The 21,615-nt window shown below is 31.1% G+C and overlaps 1 protein-coding gene across 1 annotated transcript; it reads right to left on the bottom strand.

Annotated features, from left to right (window-relative positions):
* Positions 1 to 290: 290 nt before the first annotated feature.
* LOC126888713 (uncharacterized) lies at positions 291 to 18,638 on the bottom strand. Its single transcript, XM_050657095.1, has 2 exons — positions 17,976 to 18,638; positions 291 to 389 (listed from the first exon to the last, which is right to left on the bottom strand). The coding sequence occupies exons 1-2, from the start codon at positions 18,636 to 18,638 to the stop codon at positions 291 to 293; spliced, it is 762 nt and encodes a 253-aa protein (XP_050513052.1).
* Between the last annotated feature and the right edge of the window lie 2,977 nt (positions 18,639 to 21,615).

The raw sequence follows: 21,615 nt of genomic DNA, 5'->3' as shown, positions 1-21,615 counted from the left end.
AAGCAACTTTCATAGATAGAGGAAAACCCAATGGAGGCAAAAAAAGAGAGATTGGCTAATATACGGCGCAAGTGTTAAAGCTGTTTATTGTTACCCGTGCAAATTATTTTCAATTGAAAAAATAGTTTAACTGAGTTTAGATGGACCCACTGGAAACATTTGAATATTTTGCTCAAATCTCACGAAGAAAGTAAATTTCATCTGAACTCTATGATTACATTAATAACAAAATCATCATTGATTGGAGTTATAGACGCTGTCTTGAAAGAGCAAGTAAAATGCGAAGCTAACTATTGGATAAACGTCCTAAGAAGAGTTGTTGTCACTACTAAATGACTTGCTTCTCGAGGACTAGCTTTCCGTTGATGCAATGAGGATTTAACGAGTCGCTATAAAGGAAAAATTATTAAATACAGTTGTCTTGTATACTTGGTTAAATTTGACTACTTCTTAGCTGAGCATTTACAACGGAATGCGAATAAATGAAAAGATTCAGTTAGCTATCTGTTTCACCAAATTTGCCATGAATTTTTGGAAGTAATGAAATCAAAGCTTGTAGAAACTTTTGACGCTGTAAATACTTTAGTTAAAAACTAGGGACCCATCAAACCTATTTTTCCAGTTAAGCAATAACAGAGACGAAAAATTAGCAATTAAAATTGAAGGCAAGACACTGCAGAATAAAATCTTTGAGACAGCTCTATTGACACTGATTTGGACAAAAACTTTGGAACGAGTTAATGCAAAAGCAATACGTGAACGTGAAGAAACTGTGGACTTAAACGTGTCAATTGGAGTAGAAATAATGACATCTATTTTGAGATTTGTTGGAGACGTAAGAAATATGTCAAGCGAAACTGAAGTAGAGGCCAAAAATATTTTTTGCGAAGACCTGGATATATGCTACAAAGATGTTACATCAGCTGTTAGATGATTTTCTACGCTAGATAAATAAGCAGTCACGATCTCAATTAAAACTTTATACTTATGTGAAATATAAAATATATGTTGATGAAACCAAAGAGAACTTGCATAATGAAATTACCCTTTCTATAACATTATGCCAAAAGTTAAAGAAACATTTATAAAATTTGGTATCATCCAGGATGTAAAGATTGTACCTAAAGGTAACATTTCCCAATATCTTACCTTTACTGCAAGTTTATTTCATGATACCAACTTCTAATGCATTAGGCGAGCGGTCTTTTTCGGCTTTAAAAAGAATTTGTTGTTGTTTATTTGGGTTTATATGACTGCGGACACTAAATCCATTCGCCATTTAAAAAGAATAAAAATATATTTAAACTTTCTGTTTTTTTATACGTTTTTAAATGTATTTTTTGGAATATTTTTTACGTTTTCTATTCTTCTTGTTTGCTAAAAATTGTGTATGGATTTTACGTTTATAAATACATGAATGTGTTTTCTTGTAAAAGAATTTGACGACGAATAGCAATTAAGGGGGCCCCTAAATATTCAGCGCCCAGGGCCCGAAGTTAGGTTAAACCGGCACTGACATATCAAAAAGTTCTACTCCAGAATTGGGTGCTTCATTTGTTCTGAAATTAGTTGTTTTTTTGAATAACTCCAAAAATATAAATTTTAGAAAAAATTGACTTGACTATTGAAAAATTCAGAAAATTTTACAAAAAAAACCTCACAAAGATTTTTCTAAAATTGTATCTATAGCTTCTATAATTTTTTATTTATAACGCTAAATAGACAAGACGGAAACGGTGAGTTCGTTGGGAAAAATATTCCCATGAGATTTTTTTGCATCATGACATTCGTGAGACATCCCAAAATAAGTCGCCCACGTGAAAAGTGGTCCAAATTTTTTTAACAATTTTTTTATTCCAATGGCATAAATCAATATTTTTGACCCGGACGAATTTTTTTTTAGCTTTTTTGGACCATTCTGGACAAAAAAAGGTCTCTTATATTTTTTCTCTAAAGTTGGTCTTTTTCGAGTCATAAGCAATTTAATATTTGAAAAACGCGAAAATGGCCATTTTTAAGACTTAATAAGTCGGTTAAAAATTATTATTATGTAAGTCAGAAAGTGACTAAATCAATGATTAAAACCCCCGCTACACGATCCTGAAGAAATCTGTGTCATTAATAATTAATTACTAAGCGGTTACTTTTAATTAATAACAATGAGCGGTTAGATCGTATTGACGCGGTTGTAAATGTGAGTGCGAGTAAGATTCACAATAATTGGACTGCTGGAATGGGATCTCTCTCGCACTCAGCATTTACGGCCGCCGAACTCGTGCATAGCGCTCATTATTATTACTTAAAAATAACAGCTTAGTAACAAAATAATGACAAAAAGAAATTTCGACCACTTTTCACGTGGGCAACTTCCTGAACCTTATTCTGGGATGCCTCATGAATGTGATTATGCAAAAAAATCTTATGGGAATATTTTTCCAAACGAACCCGCCGTTTTCGCGTTGTCTAAAAGTAATCCTCACAAACATTGACGCACTATAAACTAGCGTTCGACGAAGTACACTGTTGACATATCGCACCTTGAAAACAAAAGTGACATTATCCCAAAATCTAGATATTTCAGTATGACCGTTTAAAGTTTTTCGAACAGTTGTGTAATGGATGTTGATCTAAAATAACCGAACTAAATACTATAATTAATGTTATTTAACAGTTTGATTAAAGTACAATTAGTTTCTCCCGAAGAAGGCAAGTTAATAATGTAACTATTAATTTAGAAAAAAATCTTTAAAAAAATTCCTTATAGTGCCACTTTTGTTTTACATAAAAGTTCTGATTATTAGAATAAAAAGTCAAGTTAATATTTACCTTAATGATAAAAAAAGAGAAAAATAAAACGAAATTGTGTCATATTAAAAAGAAAAATCGTTTATTTGGTAAAAGTAAACAAACTATTAATAATACTTAATGAAACTTAACATTTTAAATTTACGTGAAAACCGGCACTAAAGAAAAAATGTCACTTTTTTACTTACAACGACGTGCTTCTCCCTCAACAATCCGCCGGAAACCGACACGAAACCGATAGAGTGCCACTTTTTAAATTACCACATTGACAAAACACCTAAAAGTCAAAAGTGACACTAGCGACTTCTAGGAGAAACAATGCGAGCTATTAGAACAGGAGTCTCTGCAATAGGAGCGTTTTGTCAAAAGTAATGCAGATATCGCTATAACTAAAAATTGATGTTTTCAGTATAGTGCCAGTTTTGTTTTCAAGGTGCGATATTTTAATATAATTATTCTATAACTAATGAATTAAATGAAATTTTACAAATTGTACATGCACGAATAACAATTAAGCTATCTTATGGTTATAATAAAAAGAAATAAAATGTATGCGCATAAGTAAGTTGTGGGCGGAAATTGAGACTTACCTACATGAATTTTGTTTAAAAATAATTACTCTAAATGGCAACAAATTAACTAAAAAAATTATTTTATTAACGTTTAAAAATGATTGAAAAATATGAAACTAATACAAATATGACCTAATACAATTATACCTCAATTTTGCACAACTATAAAGCTCTCAAATTTGCACAACTTACCTTTCAGACATCTTACTAAACGATGTTTCACCAAAAAAATATCTCAAAAATGTAATTCAAATGATATACATACATTTTATAACGTGTTTGCTAAGATATATTTTCCTAGTGAGAATTATGTTGGCCTTCAGGTGTAGGCTTTTCTCCGGTTGCGAACAATGATTTTCGGCACTCCCAAGATCAGCTCTAGGCCAAATTATATAGCAGCTAATGTTCTTCTGGTAAGTCTATCAGATGTTTTATTGTCGTTTACTTTCTGGTGACCTGGAACCTATACTAGTATGACATTGTTATGTTCCGTCAGTCTTTCGAGTTTCTCCCGGCGATCCCACACCATCCTAGAGACTACTTTAAGGTTTATAAGATCTCCATGCCTGCTGGGCTATCTGTACATATATTGATACCTTCAGTTTGAAAATTTAATGTGCGAGAAAAAATAGTTTTTCTTGTACACTGAAAAATTGCAAAGATCTCTGTCTGACAGATAGAGGTATATTCTCTGAGTGAAATAAAATTGTTTGCATTTGCACCACTTCCGAATATTCCTGTCTACGATACCGATTTCTCTATCAGCTATAAACCTGCAGCCTGGATTTCCTATGTCTTATTACGTTCATATCAAAATGTCCCCTTGGGCCTGTATCTAAGACTTTAGGCCTATATTATCTAAGTACAATATAGTCACAAGTCATTGTCCGATATCATAATTTCATTTATGATGTTAATATTGACTGATCTAACGTTGCGTTAATTAGGTTTTCTAGCAGTTTATAATGTCTCATTCTAGTGTCCACCTTATAACAAAATGAGGAGGGAGATCCTGTAAGGCTACCATAGATTCTGTTGGTGTGCTCCTAAGGACCTTCTTGAGTCTAAGGTAAACAAGTCTTTGTAACTTGCCTAGTTTGAGGATAGCATTTTGTATCACTTTGGTCACAGTGCCACTGGAGAATGTGTAGTTTTGAGTTTTCCTAACATCTTTTAAGGCTATGGGTACATAATTCGCAAATATTTTACGGCTATCCCTACCTTTTCTGTCTTTACATGGCAAATTACGTGTAGTAAAATTCACACTGGTATGGATATGTACATATTACTAGAATGTCATTCTACTTGACAATGTCATAACTAGCTTAAAGAGATGGCTTTTGAATGTTCTTGGAAAACTGTTATTTTTTGTATAATTGCAAATTATTAATTCAGTTAATAAATGTGATAATTTTTTCACTAGCTATGTATTCAGTGATGGTAATAATATGTACCTACAACAAAAACTAATACTCAATCGAGAAAAGAGCAAAAGTGTTAAAGTGATTTTTTAATAATATATTGTTACTATAAAACGCTTACAATTTTGAACATCTTTAAAAACAAAATACTTGGATCACAAAATATATTTTAATGTATTCTCTGCTTCTATCTTCCATAAATAATACACAATAAATAACTTTTTATAAAGTTCACCTCTTAAATCAATTATTTATCAAGTACACTATATATCAATATTATTTAATGAACAACTAAAAATATTCCCGATTCATGTCAAATAATTATTTAAAATTGTCACTGATTGTCAGTGTCTGACTGACAATATTCTATTCGACTAAGTGCGTTGTATGACAAAGATATATTTGGAAAATATTACCTCGGACATGTGTTCATTTTTTCGAATCCTGAAAAAAACCAATAAATATTTTTGAAAAATCTAGACGCAGAATATAAGACTAAATTATTACCGAGGGCCGAAAGTCCCTTAGAATAAATAAAAAGTTTATTTTGAATGAGATATTTGAAATTAAAAATAACACTAAATTTTCTCTTAGTTTTTCACCCCTGTAACTTATTAAAATAAACAATATGGAAGTTCTCAGGGACTTTCGGCCCTCGCTAATAACGTAATCTTTCATTCTGCGTTTAAATTTTTTAAAAATACTTATTAGTTTTCTCAGGATTCGAAAAAAATGAATCCCCATTTGAATACCATTGCAGCCGAAAAAACGTACCGATCCTCTTAAGTCTAATGTAACAAGTCTGTTTTAAACCAAACTTTTTTAAGCAGTTTTAAGTAGTCACCGTTCTCTTGGTATTTTGTTTCTATCTGCTACTTATTATTAAGCCTGGAGTATATTATTACTCCTAGGTACTTCACTCGTCAGATTTACATTTTTAGCATTCAAGCTTAGGGGATCCAGTTCCCCTATATTCCATAAGGACTTACTTTGTGCGAAAATGTCAACATCAAAATTGAATCGTATAAGGTTTAGTAAGAATAAATCTTTTATTCCAACTGGTAGTAGTTACATCAACATATACAGATAATCCAAAATAAATATCAGTGTTAATCAAGTTTCACTGCGCATGGGTTTTGGAATATTAAAGACCTTTTTCGGTCTTTAAGTATTGGTTTAATAATAGAGAGATATCGAAACTCTAAGTTAAAAGTTCCTTTATTACAGGATCTTTTAATAAAGGACAAATACAGGACATGTGTAATGAGAGTTATCGAAAAGCAGTTTTAAGGAATCTTTTATTTTGACAAATGATATTAAATATTTTTGTAAATATAAAAATAACCTATTTCTATTTGTAATCTCGTATAAATAAGATCTTATTATATTATAGAGATAAAAATTAAAATAGGAGTAAGAACAAGACAATTAAGAATAAGATCATTGAAAAGAGTAAAACGTTGAATTTAATTATTTTGTCATTTAAAGAACAACATAACCCATAATACTCACTGTACAACGTGGAAGTGAAATTAGAAATACTATGTTATAAGGGAGTTATAGGAGTTGTTAAATACTTTTGCATATTATGGGTATACGAAATGGAGAATTTATGGACAATGTATCTGTTAGGGAGCAGTTGAAGTGCTGTGTAATTAATCACAAATTGCTTCAAGAGCTGTTATTGAAAGAACATTTTGTATTTTGAAGAGAAGATTTCCAATATTAATATGTGAAATAAAATGCAAATAAATAGGATAAGACCAGGGGTCGCTCCAGTAAAATCAAACATTATAAAATGGGGGAAAATAGACCAAGATGATGTGAACTGTGACTATGGAAAAATACAGAATATGGAACATCTTCTTACATGCAGAAACTCTCCTTGTACCCTCGAAGATTTGTGGCTCGGCAACAAAGATGGAGCCGACATAGCCCAAAACTAAAGTAAGTGTTTTAAAGGACAAAAATAATAGATGAATTAGCTTTATGGTGGATGAATTATTTTGACAGTATATTTAAATAAACAAAAGCTGATGGCACGAAAATGAAAGTGTAATACTTTTGGTTCAAAACGATATAGATTCTAATACATCAAGGATAAAAAATTTCAAAAATAAATACTTAAACCACTTAAATCTTTGTTTTATTGTATGAACCCGTTTATATTTTATCCTAAACTTTTCCACAATGTCTCAAGTATGATACTTGTGCATTCAAATTAATTGAAATTAGGTAGGTACATCTTATATAGGGTGTAACAAAAATACAGGTCATAAATTAAATCACATATTCTGGGACCAAAAATACTTCGAATGAACCTAACTTACCTTAGTACAAATATGCACATAAAAAAAGTTATAGCCCTTTGAAGTTACAAAATGAAAATCAATTTTTTCGAATATATCGAAAACTATTAGAGTTTTTTTATTGAAAATAGGTATGTGGCATTCTTATGACAGGAGCATCTGAAAGAAAAATTATAGTGAAATTTGTGCTCCCCATAAAAATTTTATGGGGGTTTTGTTCCCTTAAACCCCCCCAATCTTTTCTGTACGTTCCAATTAAATTATTATTGTGGTACCGTTAGTTAAATTCAATATTTCTTAAACTTTTTTGGCTCTTAGTATTTTTTCGATAAGGCAGTTTTTATCGAGTTGCGGCTTCTTTTTTAATATGTTTACATACAAATTTTATGGGGGTTTTGTTCCTTTAAACCCCCCAAATGTTTGTGTACGCTCCAATTAAACTATTACTGCGATACCATTGGTTAAACACAATGCTTTTACAACTTTTTTGTCTCTTTGTATTTTTTCGAGAAGGCACCTCTTATCGAGATATGGCTTCTTTTTTAATACGGTTCAAAATATACCTAAAAATGTAAATCATACATAAATTTTCATATTATTACCAAGTCTCCATAATCGTACTTAACCATATACAAATATGTGGTGGATGTGACAAATATTCAAAATATCTCGATAAAAACTGACTTTTCGTAAAAGTACTAAGAGCCAAAAAAGTTTTAAAAATATTTTGTTTAAGTAATGGTACTACAATATTAATTTAATTGGAACGTACACAAAAGTTTGGGGGGGTTTAAAGGAACTAAACCCCCATAAAATTTTTATAGGGTGTCCAAATTTCACTATAATTTTTTCTTAAGATACTACTGTCATAAGAATGCCATATGTCCATTTTCAATAAAAAATCTTTAATAGTTTTCGATATATGTATTGGAAAAAATCGATTTTAATTTTGTAACTTCAAAGGGTTGTAACTTTTTTTATATGCACATTTGTACTAAGGTAAGTTAGGTTCAATCAAACTATTTTTGGTCCCAGAATATGTGATTAAATTTTTGACCTGTATTTTCGTTACACCCTGTATATCTGTAATAAAAATATTTATTTCTATACAAAAATGTCTGGAGTTTAAATGAGTTGTAAAGAAATTCTATGTCTGATTATTGTACCTAATTATTAAAACCTAAAATTATTTACAAAAATTATATTTAAATTCCTGTTTACAAACTTTTTCTAATAACTCAATGTTCTTAAATATTCTTTTTTATATTGATTTGGGTCAAAACATTAATAATCTATATCTGAGAATAAACTGTTATTCCTTTATTTAGGAGTTCTTTTTAATAAATAAAACTTCAACTTAGATCAAAAATATCCAGATGTGATAAAAACATAAATATAAGTGAAGTTAGACGCCTTTCTTTTCTTGTTTCTTCACATAATTTGACAAATATGTCACATTTTTGACACGTTACGTCAAAATACAGGATCCTTTATTAAAAGATTTTTGTCCTTTATTTTTCCTTAAATACAGGCGGCCTGTATTTTATTACAGGACAAAAATAAAGGATGTGATACTGCGCTTGCGTATATGTCAAAATAAAGGATCTTTTAGTAAAGTTAGGACGATGTTAAATGGAGTTTCGATATCTCTCCAATGTTGTGAAATAGCTATTTGTATAACAAGGGAGGAAAGTGTAACTTTTCCTCCCGAGAATGAAGTTTACTGCCCGACGCGTAGCGGAGGGCAGTAATCATTCAAGGGAGGAAAAGGCACTTTACTCCCATGTTATACATATGGTTTTTCCACCTTCCTCAAATAACAAGTCATTTTGTCATTTTTACTTAATTTATTTATGTAACTAACCAACAAAATTTATTAGAACTAAAACAACAAGTAGGTACAATATAACTGTCAGCTGTCAAATATAAGTCAAATTATTAATGTAAACATTGTTAAATAAAAATAACAATTTACTGTTTTTTACCATTCTGCAAAATACAGGATGTTTTATAAATAAACGTTAAAATGTATAGATACTCCGTAATAGAAAATAGATATTATACAGGGCGTCAATAAGTTATATTTCATGAATGAAATATTATGACGTCACTTTTACTTTTCCTCCCTAGGGAGGAAAAATATTTTCCTCCCTAGGGAGGAAAAGTACAACTTTGCTCCCTACAATCAGGTCCGGAAAAGTATACTTTCGGTAGAGGTAGGTGGAAAAAGAAATTTAACCTAAAGATCACCCTATGTAGAAAAATAGCTAATTTTCTGTAACATTTATTAATGTCTTTGTGTCAGTTATTCCCCAATAATGTTTTGTTTTTCGAAAATATAACAAATATATATCTAGAAGGTCGTTTAATTTTATTTGGGACCACGGGGTACCAACACAAATGTGGTTGTATTAAACACAACTGCTTTCAATTTATATACAATATTTAGTAACAGTCTAAGTACAGTTTGCTTAAATTTTCGGTAAAATGTAAACAAAACTATCAGCAAAACCCTAACAGCAGTTCCAATGGCAATAAGACAATAATGCCCTTTCGGTTGCTTCCCTAGGGCACTATCACTAACGAAGCTGACGTTCTCTTTAATTAGTCCATTACAACGAGCTGTTCGTTTTCTCGACAGAATAAACCACGGATGTTAGTTTCTCTCCTTCACACACAATCTGGAAACAAGAGGTCGCAAAAGCGCTTACACTGTTGTCGATCTTTCAATATTATTTAAAAACCTAATTGAAATTTATTGAAGATGAACTTCTATCATTACTGGTATTACTATTTGTTATGCTATTATCATTTTTACGAAAGAGATATGTATAGGCTTAGGCAAATATGCAAATAAAAAAGTATGAAATATGCGCATAAATATGCAGTATTTTATGAAAAAATATGCAGTATTTTATGTAAAATATGCTATTTATCTAGAAAATATGCATGTAATAAAAAATATTTACAATATTTTTTTATTTGCAAAAATTCTTACAATATTATAAATACATAACATATACAAATATTTTACCATATAAATATTATTTTGAATTGTGGTAACAATAGATTATCAAATGATGTTCAAAATTTTCTAATAAAAGCTTATGGCTTCTATCTGAATACATATATTTGTAAATAGAAAAACTTCTTTCGACATCAACTGATGTAATTGGGGCATTTTTCAAATTTACTATAATAGATGGTTCCAAATTAAGTGGTTCGCAAAATGTCCCAGCTAGTACTTGAACCACTTCAGAAAGAACCTGGTAACCACTATTTTCTTCCATGGTTACTTTAAATTTTTGAAAAATTTCCTTTGCAATAGTCCCTTTAACGTTTTGACACAATGACTCAAATTTTTTATTAAAACTGTACTCTCTAACAATGATAATTTGGAGGATTCTAATTGAGTTAAAGTTTTCTGGACAAAACTATAATTTAATTTTATGAATGACAGTTGCTGTTGGAGGATGTTATTTTGGAAGGCTTGCTTAGCTTCCAATAAAGATTGGCAACTGTCATCCGTTAAAAGGTTAATTATTTTTTTTTAAATCAACAAAATGATCAGCATAGAAATTAGCTGCTTCCAGCCATGTTCCCCAACGTGTTAAAATGGGTTGCGGTGGCAGTGGAATAGCAGGAAGCATATCTCTGTAACATTGTATTCTTACAGGTGATTTCAGGAATACCTTTTTGACGCTCGCTGTTAAGCTGTTTACTAGTGGAAATTTTTTTCTTTCTTCCTCCGCAACTCTGTTTATTCCATGCGCTAAACAAGTGACATGTATTAAGTTTGGATAAAATATTTTTGAATTTTGTCCTGCTTTCACCATATTATGGTACGGCATCAGATAAAATAAGCAATAATTCATCATTAGGCACAGCAGCAGGAAGAAAAAAGTTTGCTAATGCTTCTTGTAGAAACCGTGATATTGTTAGAGCGTTGGTTTTTTCCACTTGCTTACAGGAAATTAAATACGATTTTGGAAAGGTTTAATCGCTAAGTACATCAATCAATAAGTGCACAATGTATCTTCCTGACGAGGCAGTGGTCTCGTTCACACATATGTAAAAGTAATTATTACCTATTTCGGCTTTTATGTTGTGGATAACTGAGGAGTATAACAAATTGACATTATTTCTCTTTAGAGTTCGTTCACTGGAAATGTTTTGTTTGCAAAATGTTTTTAATATATATATAATCATATCCCTTCTACCATACAATGGTGTAGGGTTGCAACATTAATCTACCAAATTAACATATCTAGTTTTACATAGGTACTTACAAATATACAAATTACACTTTTACATCTAATTCCACATTTCTAAAATTAATTTCATTAATTCTATAAAAGTATCAGTTATCTATATACAAATTTTTTCCACTCTTTTCTGTCTTGTGCTATCGCTTTGGCATCTATCCAGTTTGATCTTTTCTTTTGCAGAATGGCTCCTATTGCTTTATCCCATGTTTGTCTGGGTCTTCCTCTCTTCCTATTTTTTGATATTTTTGCTTCCCATACTCTTCGAACTGGTCTAGTTTCTTTCATTCGTTGTAGATGTCCCCACCAACATAATTGTCTTTGCTCTATATACTCCAATGTGGATGGTATTTTTAACTCTCTTCTTATGTCTACATTCCGTAGTCGGTCTAATTTAGTGACGCCTTTTACTCTTCTCAGGAACTTCATTTCCATGGCTTGGATCTTGCTTTTTTGTCGGTTTGTTAAGACCCAAGATTCGCTGCCGAAGGTTAGTACTGGTCTATAGATTGATTTGAACACTTTTATTTTTGTTTCTCTTGAAATCTCTTTTCTACTGATAAATTTTTTATTCATTGTATGGTACAGCTTTATTGTTTTGTCTATTCTATTGTTTACTTCAGCATCTTGAGTGCCTGCCTGGTCAATTATTACACCTAGATAAGAGAAAGTTTTCACTTGTTCAATTTGTGTTCCTTCAATTTCTATTCTTAGCTCTTGTCTCTCTTCACCGATCTGTAGTACTTTGGTCTTGCTTTTGTTTATTACCATTTCATTTTCGATGAATACTCTGTTCCATATTTCAATGTTGTGTTGTAAATCTTTTTCACTTCTTGCAATTAACACCAAGTCGTCTGCAAACACTCCTTCTGATATTTCTACTCTACGAAGATATCTGTGTCCAACATTTAATTTTCTGCTTTCTATTGTGCATCTTTTAATTACTTGGTCCATAAACAATATAAACAGCGTTGGGCTAAGAGCTCCGCTTTGTCTTAGGCCTCCTGTTACTGTGAAAGTGTTTGATCTATTGTTGTTACTAATCACCGAGTTCACATTCTGACTATATATTTTCTGGATGATTCGTATCATTTTATGTCCTACACCTTTCTCTCTTAGCACTTTCCACACTCTCTGTCTGGGTACTTTGTCGAAGGCCTTTTCTAGGTCTAAGAAGGCTAAGTATATGTTCTTTTTCTCTTGAAGCGCTTTTTCGCCTATTTGTTTTAGCGTGAATATATGATCTTGTATGCTCCTTCCGCTTCTGAAACCACTTTGTGACTCGTCTAGTGTATCTTCCGCGATTATTCTTATTCGTTTATCTATGATTTTCTCTAATATTTTCATGGATACACATAGCAATGTCAATCCTCTATAGTTATTACATTCTCTTTTGTCACCTTTCTTATGTATGGGAACTATCAATGCGGTTTTCCAGTCCTCTGGTAATATTTCATCTTTCCATACTTTATTCATTATTTCTAGTAGTATTTCAGTACCTTGTTGTCCCATGTTTTTTATTATTTCCACCGTTACTTTGTCAATTCCCGGAGCTTTTCCATATTTTAGCTGTTTTATGGCTTCTTGTAGTTCTTCTAATGTTATTGGTTCTTCTACATTTTCTTCAGGTGTTTCTTCTGGTTCAGTATTGGTTTCTGTATTGTTGTCATGGTTCAATAGTTCTTCAAAGTATTCTTGCCATCTATTCATTATTTGAGTTGGTTCTGCTAATAAGTTTCCATTGTTACTCTTAATATTGTGTACTTTTTGTTTGTTCTCTGTTCTTAATGTTTTTAGTGTTCTATAGAAGAGCTTTTGATTACTTTTACTGTCTTGTTCCATTTTATCACCAAATTTTGTCCATGTTTCCTTTTTAGCTGCAGTTACTAGTAGCTTTACTTTTTTTCTTTCATTTTTATAAATGTTGTAGTATTCGTTTGTCTTGTTTTGCAGATATTGTTTCCATGCTTTTTTCTTAGCTTTTACTTGTGTTTTTATTTGTTCTGTCCACCAAGCTGTCTGTTTTTTCGTGGGATTTGTTTTACTTATTCCGCATACTTCTTTAGCTGAGTCTAGTAATAGGTGTTTAAACAAATTCTACGCTTGGTTTATATTCTCTTCGTTCGTTTCTATTGTATTATTGAGTTTTTCGTTTACTTTCTTCTCATAGTCTCTTGCTGTTTCTTTATTTCTGAGTTTATAAGTATTAATTGTCTCCACCGTTACCATTGTTTGATTATTTGGTCGATTAACTTTTATGTCTATTGTTTTCTGTCTTATCTTTGCAACAACCATATAGTGATCACTACCTATTTCTGGGCCTCTATGTACTTTAGTATTCATAACTTTTTTTCTGTCGTTGCTTTCAACTAGTACATAGTCAATTATGGATTTTTCGTTACGGCTCTTTACTTCTCTTGTGTACATATGGATATCTTTGTGCTTAAAAAATGTGTTAGTTATAATCAAGTTGTGGATAGTACAAAATTCAAGCATTCTTCTCCCATTATTATTTCTAGTCTGCTCTCCATACTGTCCTATGCATCTTGTGTATAACTCATCTCTTGTTCCAACTCTACTATTGAAGTCGCCTATTATGTATATCTCTCCTTTAGCGCTTTCTGTTATCAGTGTCAACTCATGCCAAAATTCATCTTTGTTGTATGCTGTGTCGTCTTCGTTTGGGCCATAAACTACTATTACAGTTTTTATGCGATTATTCTCTGTATTATTAATTTCGATACTCAATATTCTTTCGGACCATGCTTTCCAATCACCTATTTGTTTCTCCATACTTTTATGTATTATACATCCTACTCCTGCAGCTGCTCTTTGATCTTCTCGGACTCCACTATATATCATTGTGTGTTTATTCTCTAATTTTATTTCACCTTTACCTTTTTTCTTAGTCTCAGTTATTGCTAGTATGTCTAATTCCGTTGTTTCAAATTCTTCTATTAGTTCTATTTCTTTCCCAGTTATACTTTTAATATTCCATGTTCCAATTTTCCAATAATCACCTTTATTTCTTCTTTGCTTTGATGTTTTGGTTATGTTTGTATTACTGCATGCATTTACCATTTTCTTGTCCTTGTTCATAGCCAGTTCCGTTCCTTTATTTTCGGTCCGGCAGTTAGTTAGTTTTTTGTGGCCTTAAAGGACTTATTTTTGCTTATTAGATTTTTATTGAGCTCAAGTTTTTCTTGATATCTATTCCAGGTCCATAGTTCATCATTTATTATGAGTTTATTATATCTCATAATGACTTTATTACCTTTGGCTCGTTCTTCTTTTCCTTTTTCTCTTATATTTTTTTGTATTTTCCTCTCGTTGTAAGTTAAATCATCATCAATGAATATGTTGAGTTCTTTTACTTGCTTATATTTTTTCTTATTTTGCAGTATTTTTATTTTGTCTTCGGTTGTATTCATTTCTACTTTGCAAACGTTATTTGAGAGTTTCGTAACCTTTTTAATTTCTGCCTGAACTCCTAAGTGCGATACTATATTATTGGATATTTGTTCTTTCATCTGGTTATGGTCATCTCCAATTATTTCTAATCCTTTAATAATGATATTGTTTTTTCTTTCTCTTTTTTCTGTACACTATTTTCTCATGTAGTTTCTCTATCTCCTTTTTCATCTCAGCATTTTCAGTTTTAAGATTAATTATTTCTTCTCGATATATTTTCATGTCACACCTCATCTCTTTAAATTCTGATAGCATTTGTTTAAATTCCGATAACATTTCTTTCATCATTTCTTCCATTTTGTTGGACTAATAGTGTTCCGCCACTGTGTAGGTTCGATTGTATCTCTATCGATTATCAATACTGTTTTGTTCGTATCATTGACTTCCCCGCTCCCCGCTTCGCACTGTTCCCTCTGTTCAACACCGCGGAAGGTCACAGCACGAGTTTGTCAATAAAAATAACCTTTAAATAAGAACTTTTACATACCAATTTTTGTCCACAAAATTATGTATGTCTGCTGCTTACTTTCTTCTTAACAATATTCACTTTTGTGTATTTATTATTACTCGATAGGTCTCAGTAGATTTGAGTTTGATATCAGAGCGATAAATACACGTCAACAAAGCACCATTAGCGTACCTATCATCCAAAAAAAGAAAAATGTTTTTAAAAAAGAACTAATGTTTTCATTAGATAATTTTGAAAGCGGTGTATTAGAAGATACTAATGCACGACACAAGTCTTCCTTAAAAGTTTCTTGTTCGGTTTGTTTTTTGGAACTTGACTGAAAGCACTTGGACACTGAAAGTCGATATTTTTCACCGGATGTGGTTTTTACTTTTTTAGCTAAATGTTTGGCGGTTCTGACATGCTGATCTATTTGAAATTTGCTGAACTTTTTTTTCAGATGGAATCCAAAAAAGAATATAAATATTCTATAGTTGTTCCCATCTATAAAATCTAATATTGTAGAAATAAACTAAAAACGAACCGTTTTTGCATAACAATTAAAATATTTAAATTAAATCAAATAAAAATCGGTGTAGTAATCTTATAATGTCAAGAAATGACTGTGCAAGAAGGAAGGACCCCCAAATATTTACAAGAAGCTCTTGCTCTTTTCTGTTTACATTTAAAGAAAAAATACTGTGAGCTTAAATTAAAAGCGCTTAATTAATTAAGTCCGATATATGATATGTCTTTGTTTTTAGCAAAATTAAAGCAAACTATGCTATTGTTAGAAAAAAATGTTAGCGACCTTTCAGTAGACTATTGAATGATTTGAATTTTAAATAAGTATTCTATTTTTTATCGCAAGGAGTTTAAAAAATGCCTGAAAAAAGCAAAAATACATCGATTTATTGCGAACTAGCCTTGTGTCGGTACTTTCCTTAAACATAATCTCCAATTTTAAAACCTTTGTTGGTACCACCGTGTAAATTTTTAAAATAAAATAAAAAATAATACGTATGTACTTACGGTTTTTCCACAACATGAGCAATAACGTTTATCCATATCCATAGAGGATCTTTGTAAGGTTTTATCCAAGTTGAAACATTGCTTATTTTCGGAATTTTCAAAGCAAAATAATTATTCACAATTAGAAATACACCAAGTGTATCTCCAATTGTACAAAACAAGTGAAACTGACCGTCAAAATAAAAATTTTTACCTAGAGACATAAACTGGCAAACACAAACCCTTAATTCCAGGACAAAACGTGACAAAACTATAAGCCGCTGTCTTTTATTAGTTACTATACCAAGAATTTGAATATCAAGTGATTATAAAACAAAATTAAATATTTGCAATTTCATGCTATCTGTAAGTTAGAATATAAAAATATATAGTTAACACCAAATTTTCCAATTATATGCACTTTATGCTCACTTTTATGATAATATGCAAAATTTGACATTTTTACATTTTTTATGCATTATGTGCAAAATATGCAATTTGCATATTTGCCTAAGTCTAGATATGTATAACGACAGCGTGCCCAAATAGTAAGAAAGAAGTTTTAATTAGTTTTGTTTTCATGTGGATAGTCACTAATATAAGTCGTTTGGAAATATTATATTATAACACTAAATACAGGGTGTTTGGTAAACAATGGGCCATAGCTTAACCTTAGATTCCTGAGCTTAAAACAGGTCGATTTAAGCTAACTTACCTTATTGCAAAAGTTGATAATAACCAAAATACAGGGTGTCAATTCTTTCTCATACAGGGTGACAATACAGGTTTTATTTATTCTTAAAAATTTCCTGACAGGAATGGGATAACAACACGAAATTTGGTAAGCGGGGATTTCTTCAGATGAGAAATCTAAATTCGCTACCAAAACTGATGTAAGTATTATTATCCGGTTATATTTATTTGAGAAAAATGCGATAAGCAGCACTATGACCGACGAATAACAGGATAGTACCGACCTATATGAAACATAATATGGTATATTTTATAAGAAATTGGTTCTATAAATTTGTATTGTTATAAACAAACCTTAATTTTATGTCTTGATGATTTTGTGTAAGTTTAAATTACTTTTATCATATTTCTGCAATGCATTTTCTATAAGATGTTCAAAAAATAATTGGTTTGTATACAAAAATTAATTAATAATTGAGCGAACGGTAGGTAGTGAAAGATAAAAAAATATATACTTATTTAAATAGTTTATAAAACCTTGAAGTAAAAATTAAAAGTTTATCTATTCAACACTTACTTACATTATTATTTTCTCTTACGAACTGATTTTCAAAGATTTGCACTTATTGCAACAATAAGTGAAGTATTCATAATAAGGCCACGTTTTTCTTAAAAAATTGAAGCAGTAGTTTGGTGTTGAACATATGTTGATAATCCCTACACCTGATTATGTAAGAAAATATTCCGGGTAAGCTCAGTATTGAGAGAAAGTTGTCTTGGTATTACACTTCGTCACTTTCTTCCTCTGAATCACTGTTCTCCACATTGATAATAATTTTATTTATAACAGGAATGTTTTTAAGATATTCTTTTTCGATATTTTTTACGTGCTCTATTGCTTTCTTCCAGTTATCCTCAGAGATATTTTTAAATTCAGAATCTATTAGTTTCACGACAGTGTTATAACATTTTGGACTTACATTTTTTTGTCGCACATTATATTTCAGTTGAGACCATAACAACTCTGTTGGATTTAAAACGCAGTAATATGGTGGTAGTCTTAAAGTTGTATGTCCATTTTTACTTGCTGCATTATCAATAATAATATATTCCTTTACAAATAATTTTGTATTAAGTACCTCTACTAATTGGTCTTTAGTGTACCAATCTTCAAAATATAAATCTTGTGATAATAAAAACTCTTGCAATTCATCCTTTCTAGAGTATTTATTCGGAATTTTTTTAAGTTGTCTAGAATGATATGATGCATTATCTAAAACAATAACACTGTTGTCTGCTAAATTTGGTAATAAGTTATTTTTAAACCACGATTCGAAAAGTTCACCCGTAATATCTTGATGATAGTCCAAACAACTGTCTTTAATGTCTTTTGCACTTAATAGTAAGCTATCGGTTACCCAACCATCTTCCCCTCCACAATGCAAAATGCATATTCGTTTGCCCCTGGAAGGTGGTACATTAACTTTGCACTTTCCATTGTCATTACTCCAACCTTTGCCAATTGTTTCGTTAGTGTCAAACCACGTTTCATCTAAGTAATAAATTTTTCTTCCGCTATTTCTGTACTCAGTTACCTTTTCCAAATATTCATTACGCCATTTTATTAAACGGGCACTTTCCATTATAGTATGTCGTTTATTGATTGTTTTATACTTAAAACCATTTGATAGTAAAAATTTTCTTAAAGTTGATTTACAACAATTAAAAATATTTTTAGATTTTAATTCAGCTAAAGTTTGGTTAAGCTCAATAGATCGATGTAGTCCAAAGTCGCTCCTTTTTTGTCTATTTGTAATGCCCTCCTTTATAATTCGATATACAGTAGCACATGAAACTTTTGTTAAAGCCGCAGTTTTTAAAACACTCTCGTGCCGTTCCAGTTCTCCACATAATCCATTAACACAATTTCTTTAGCGTCTTTGGATAAATGTTTTCTTTCTGGCTTTTTAATACTTCCTCTACTTGGTCCAGCAGCATTTTCAGGATTATTTGGTGGTAGAATTTCCTCATTTTCTTCAACAATTTCTACTTCATTATTCTCAACAATTTCTAATGCACTATTCTCCCATGGACGCCACATTTTTATTTACTTAATTTTTTTCTGATAGCGAAATCGTCACTAATAAATGCGTGCTCTCTTTACAGAGTTTAAACTAAAAATTATAAATACACATAACAATACCGAAAGCCACATCAGTCTTTTTGGCCGTTCAGAATTTCGTGGAAATTTAAAAACCTTTGTCAGCACAGCGCAGGGCTGTGACAAGAACCCGACAATCGAGTAAGAGGAGTCATAAACTCATAAACTTTTATTGATATAATAATAGGTATAAAAAGGAGCTTACATCGGCAACTTTTAGCAGCAGCGTAAATAAAAACATTATTGTGATTAAAGATAAAAACATTATTTTGATTAAATAGACCTAACAGTTATACTTATTTAAATATAATATATTATTTATAATTGTACCTAATGAAATTATATTTTACAGTACTTATTTTTGCGTTTTTCTGAATACTATCCTGTAACAAGGCAAAATATTAAAGAGGAACTATTAAAACAGATGTCATTTGATCTAAGCACATGGATATTTTGTTCGGTATACCCTTAGAGGATGGAAAATTTTACACCACCCTCTGGTATACCACTTGTACACCAATTCGTCTATCTCTTTAAATTTCTCAATTATCGGTAACCGAGCTATACCAAGAGGGCGTTACATACGTCTTTCAGCGCTAATTTAATATGTTAAATTTTTTTATCCCTCACTCTATACTTATACTTTTTGAACCAAAACTTTTATTCTCTTAATATTTTTACTTAAAAGACTCCATTAACTACATGGATCGTAGTGGTGTATACAGATTACAATGTTCTGATTGTGACGCTACATATATAGGTAGGACCTGTAGATCCTTATCTTCTCGCTCCTTAGAACACACCAAAAGAGAGAACACTTCTACTTTCTCCCAACATCTTGTACAAAACAAACACACCCTTAATATCCCAGAAGATGTCTCATTATTACATAATATTTCACAAAAGAACTTCCTAAAATTGGACCTGTAGGAAGACTTAGAAATAGTTAAAGAGAAGCAAAGAAGTCCTAATTGTGTTAATCGCCATGTGTCATTTAACCGAGATTTTCAACCCCTACACCGTCAACTTTTTTCATAAACCACATCTGATACAATTTTCTCTTTTCTTTGCTTCATCATTCTTGACTACCACCTACATTTATTTCACTCTCAATTGTCAATAAGCAACATCTTACTTTATCTTTTTAATACTTCACCCCCCCCGCATTTTCATTATTTCACACCAGCTTTACTTTTTCAAAAAAAAAAAAATTCAGCTCATATCGCACATACCACCACTCTCTCAGATTGATTCCCATCTCAGCCAACCTTTTATTCTTATTCCTATCTCATAGCTTAATATCGATTAGATCACTCTCCTATCACAACAACATACTACACATCTTTCATGGTCCAATATCAAAACATATTCTGTCGTACTTATCATACCCTATACTATAACTCTACCCATATTTTACGATCACTTCATTTACAACCAATCTGATGTCAGGTGAACAGGGAAAAGTGTACTTTTTAAGTGTGTAAAACAAATAATTCCTAGCTGAGCGCTTTCGGCTTATAAAGCCATCTTCGGAGCTATGCTACAATAGAAAGGACTCTAATGAATAATTGATCTTAGAATTCAAAAGTTTAACTTACGTTAAAAGGTTCAAAATACCACTATGAAGAGAGATGGATCCCATGAACTATATACAAAAAATACTTCTATACTTGTGCAGTTTTTTAATGATGGAAAAAATATAGAAAAAAACCTTGTCCGTCTGTTGAAAAAAGGTGGTCCATTCTTGCTGTTTCTTAGTCATAAAAGTTGAAAAAACATATATATTACAAGCACAAAGGACTTTCACGAAAAACTACATTAGATATAACCCCATGTCCCCATGTCTTGGGACATGGGGACAATTACAACAACGATCATTAAACAAATAGCAAGCAACAATGGCTTCCCCTCTTCTACCGTAGATAAGGTCATTAGAAAGTTAATACTCAAAAAGAGACTAAACAAAGCTTTTAACGTAGTAAACGAACCCAACACCACATCTATTTATAGATCCTTATCCTACGTAGGGCCAATTTCAGAAAAAGGGACTCTTTCTCAGAGGATCAAGGAACATCTTAACAATCCAGAAAAATCCAACTTTGGTTATCACGTTAAATTAAGCAAAAATTCCTTCTCTCCTTCCAAAAACAGTTCAATTTTACATAACATACCAACCAGAAACTATAGACAAATGAACCTTTTAGAAGATCTAGAGATAACTAAAGAAATGAAACTTAATCCTGATTTTTTGCTTAAATACACAAATCAATCTTAATTACAACTATAAACCTCTATTCAGACTCTTATGGGAGACTCTTGAGGAAGAAGTTTGACCTCCTGCAATCAAAATCAAACATTTTTTATAAAACTTTTTAATTCTTTACTAAATATTATCATTATAAATCAATAATTGTAATCGATCATTTGGCAGCTTATTCTTTGGAAAATCATATTCTCAA

The sequence above is a fragment of the Diabrotica virgifera genome, chromosome 7, assembly GCF_917563875.1.
Source record: "Diabrotica virgifera virgifera chromosome 7, PGI_DIABVI_V3a".
NCBI lineage: Eukaryota > Metazoa > Arthropoda > Insecta > Coleoptera > Chrysomelidae > Diabrotica > Diabrotica virgifera.
The sequence above is the reverse complement of the archived record's forward strand: the minus strand, read 5'-3'. Positions and strand labels throughout refer to the sequence as shown.

What these genes read in the sequence shown, in the direction of transcription:
- LOC126888713 (XM_050657095.1), bottom strand. Translation starts at nt 18,638, where the DNA reads ATGGAAAGTGCCCGTTTAATAAAATGGCGTAATGAATATTTGGAAAAG. An exon ending in ATAATGTGCGACAAAAAAAT is followed by an intron (nt 390 to 17,975) that starts GTAAGTCCAAAA and finishes TTTCCTTTATAG; the next exon opens with CGACTCGTTAAATCCTCATT.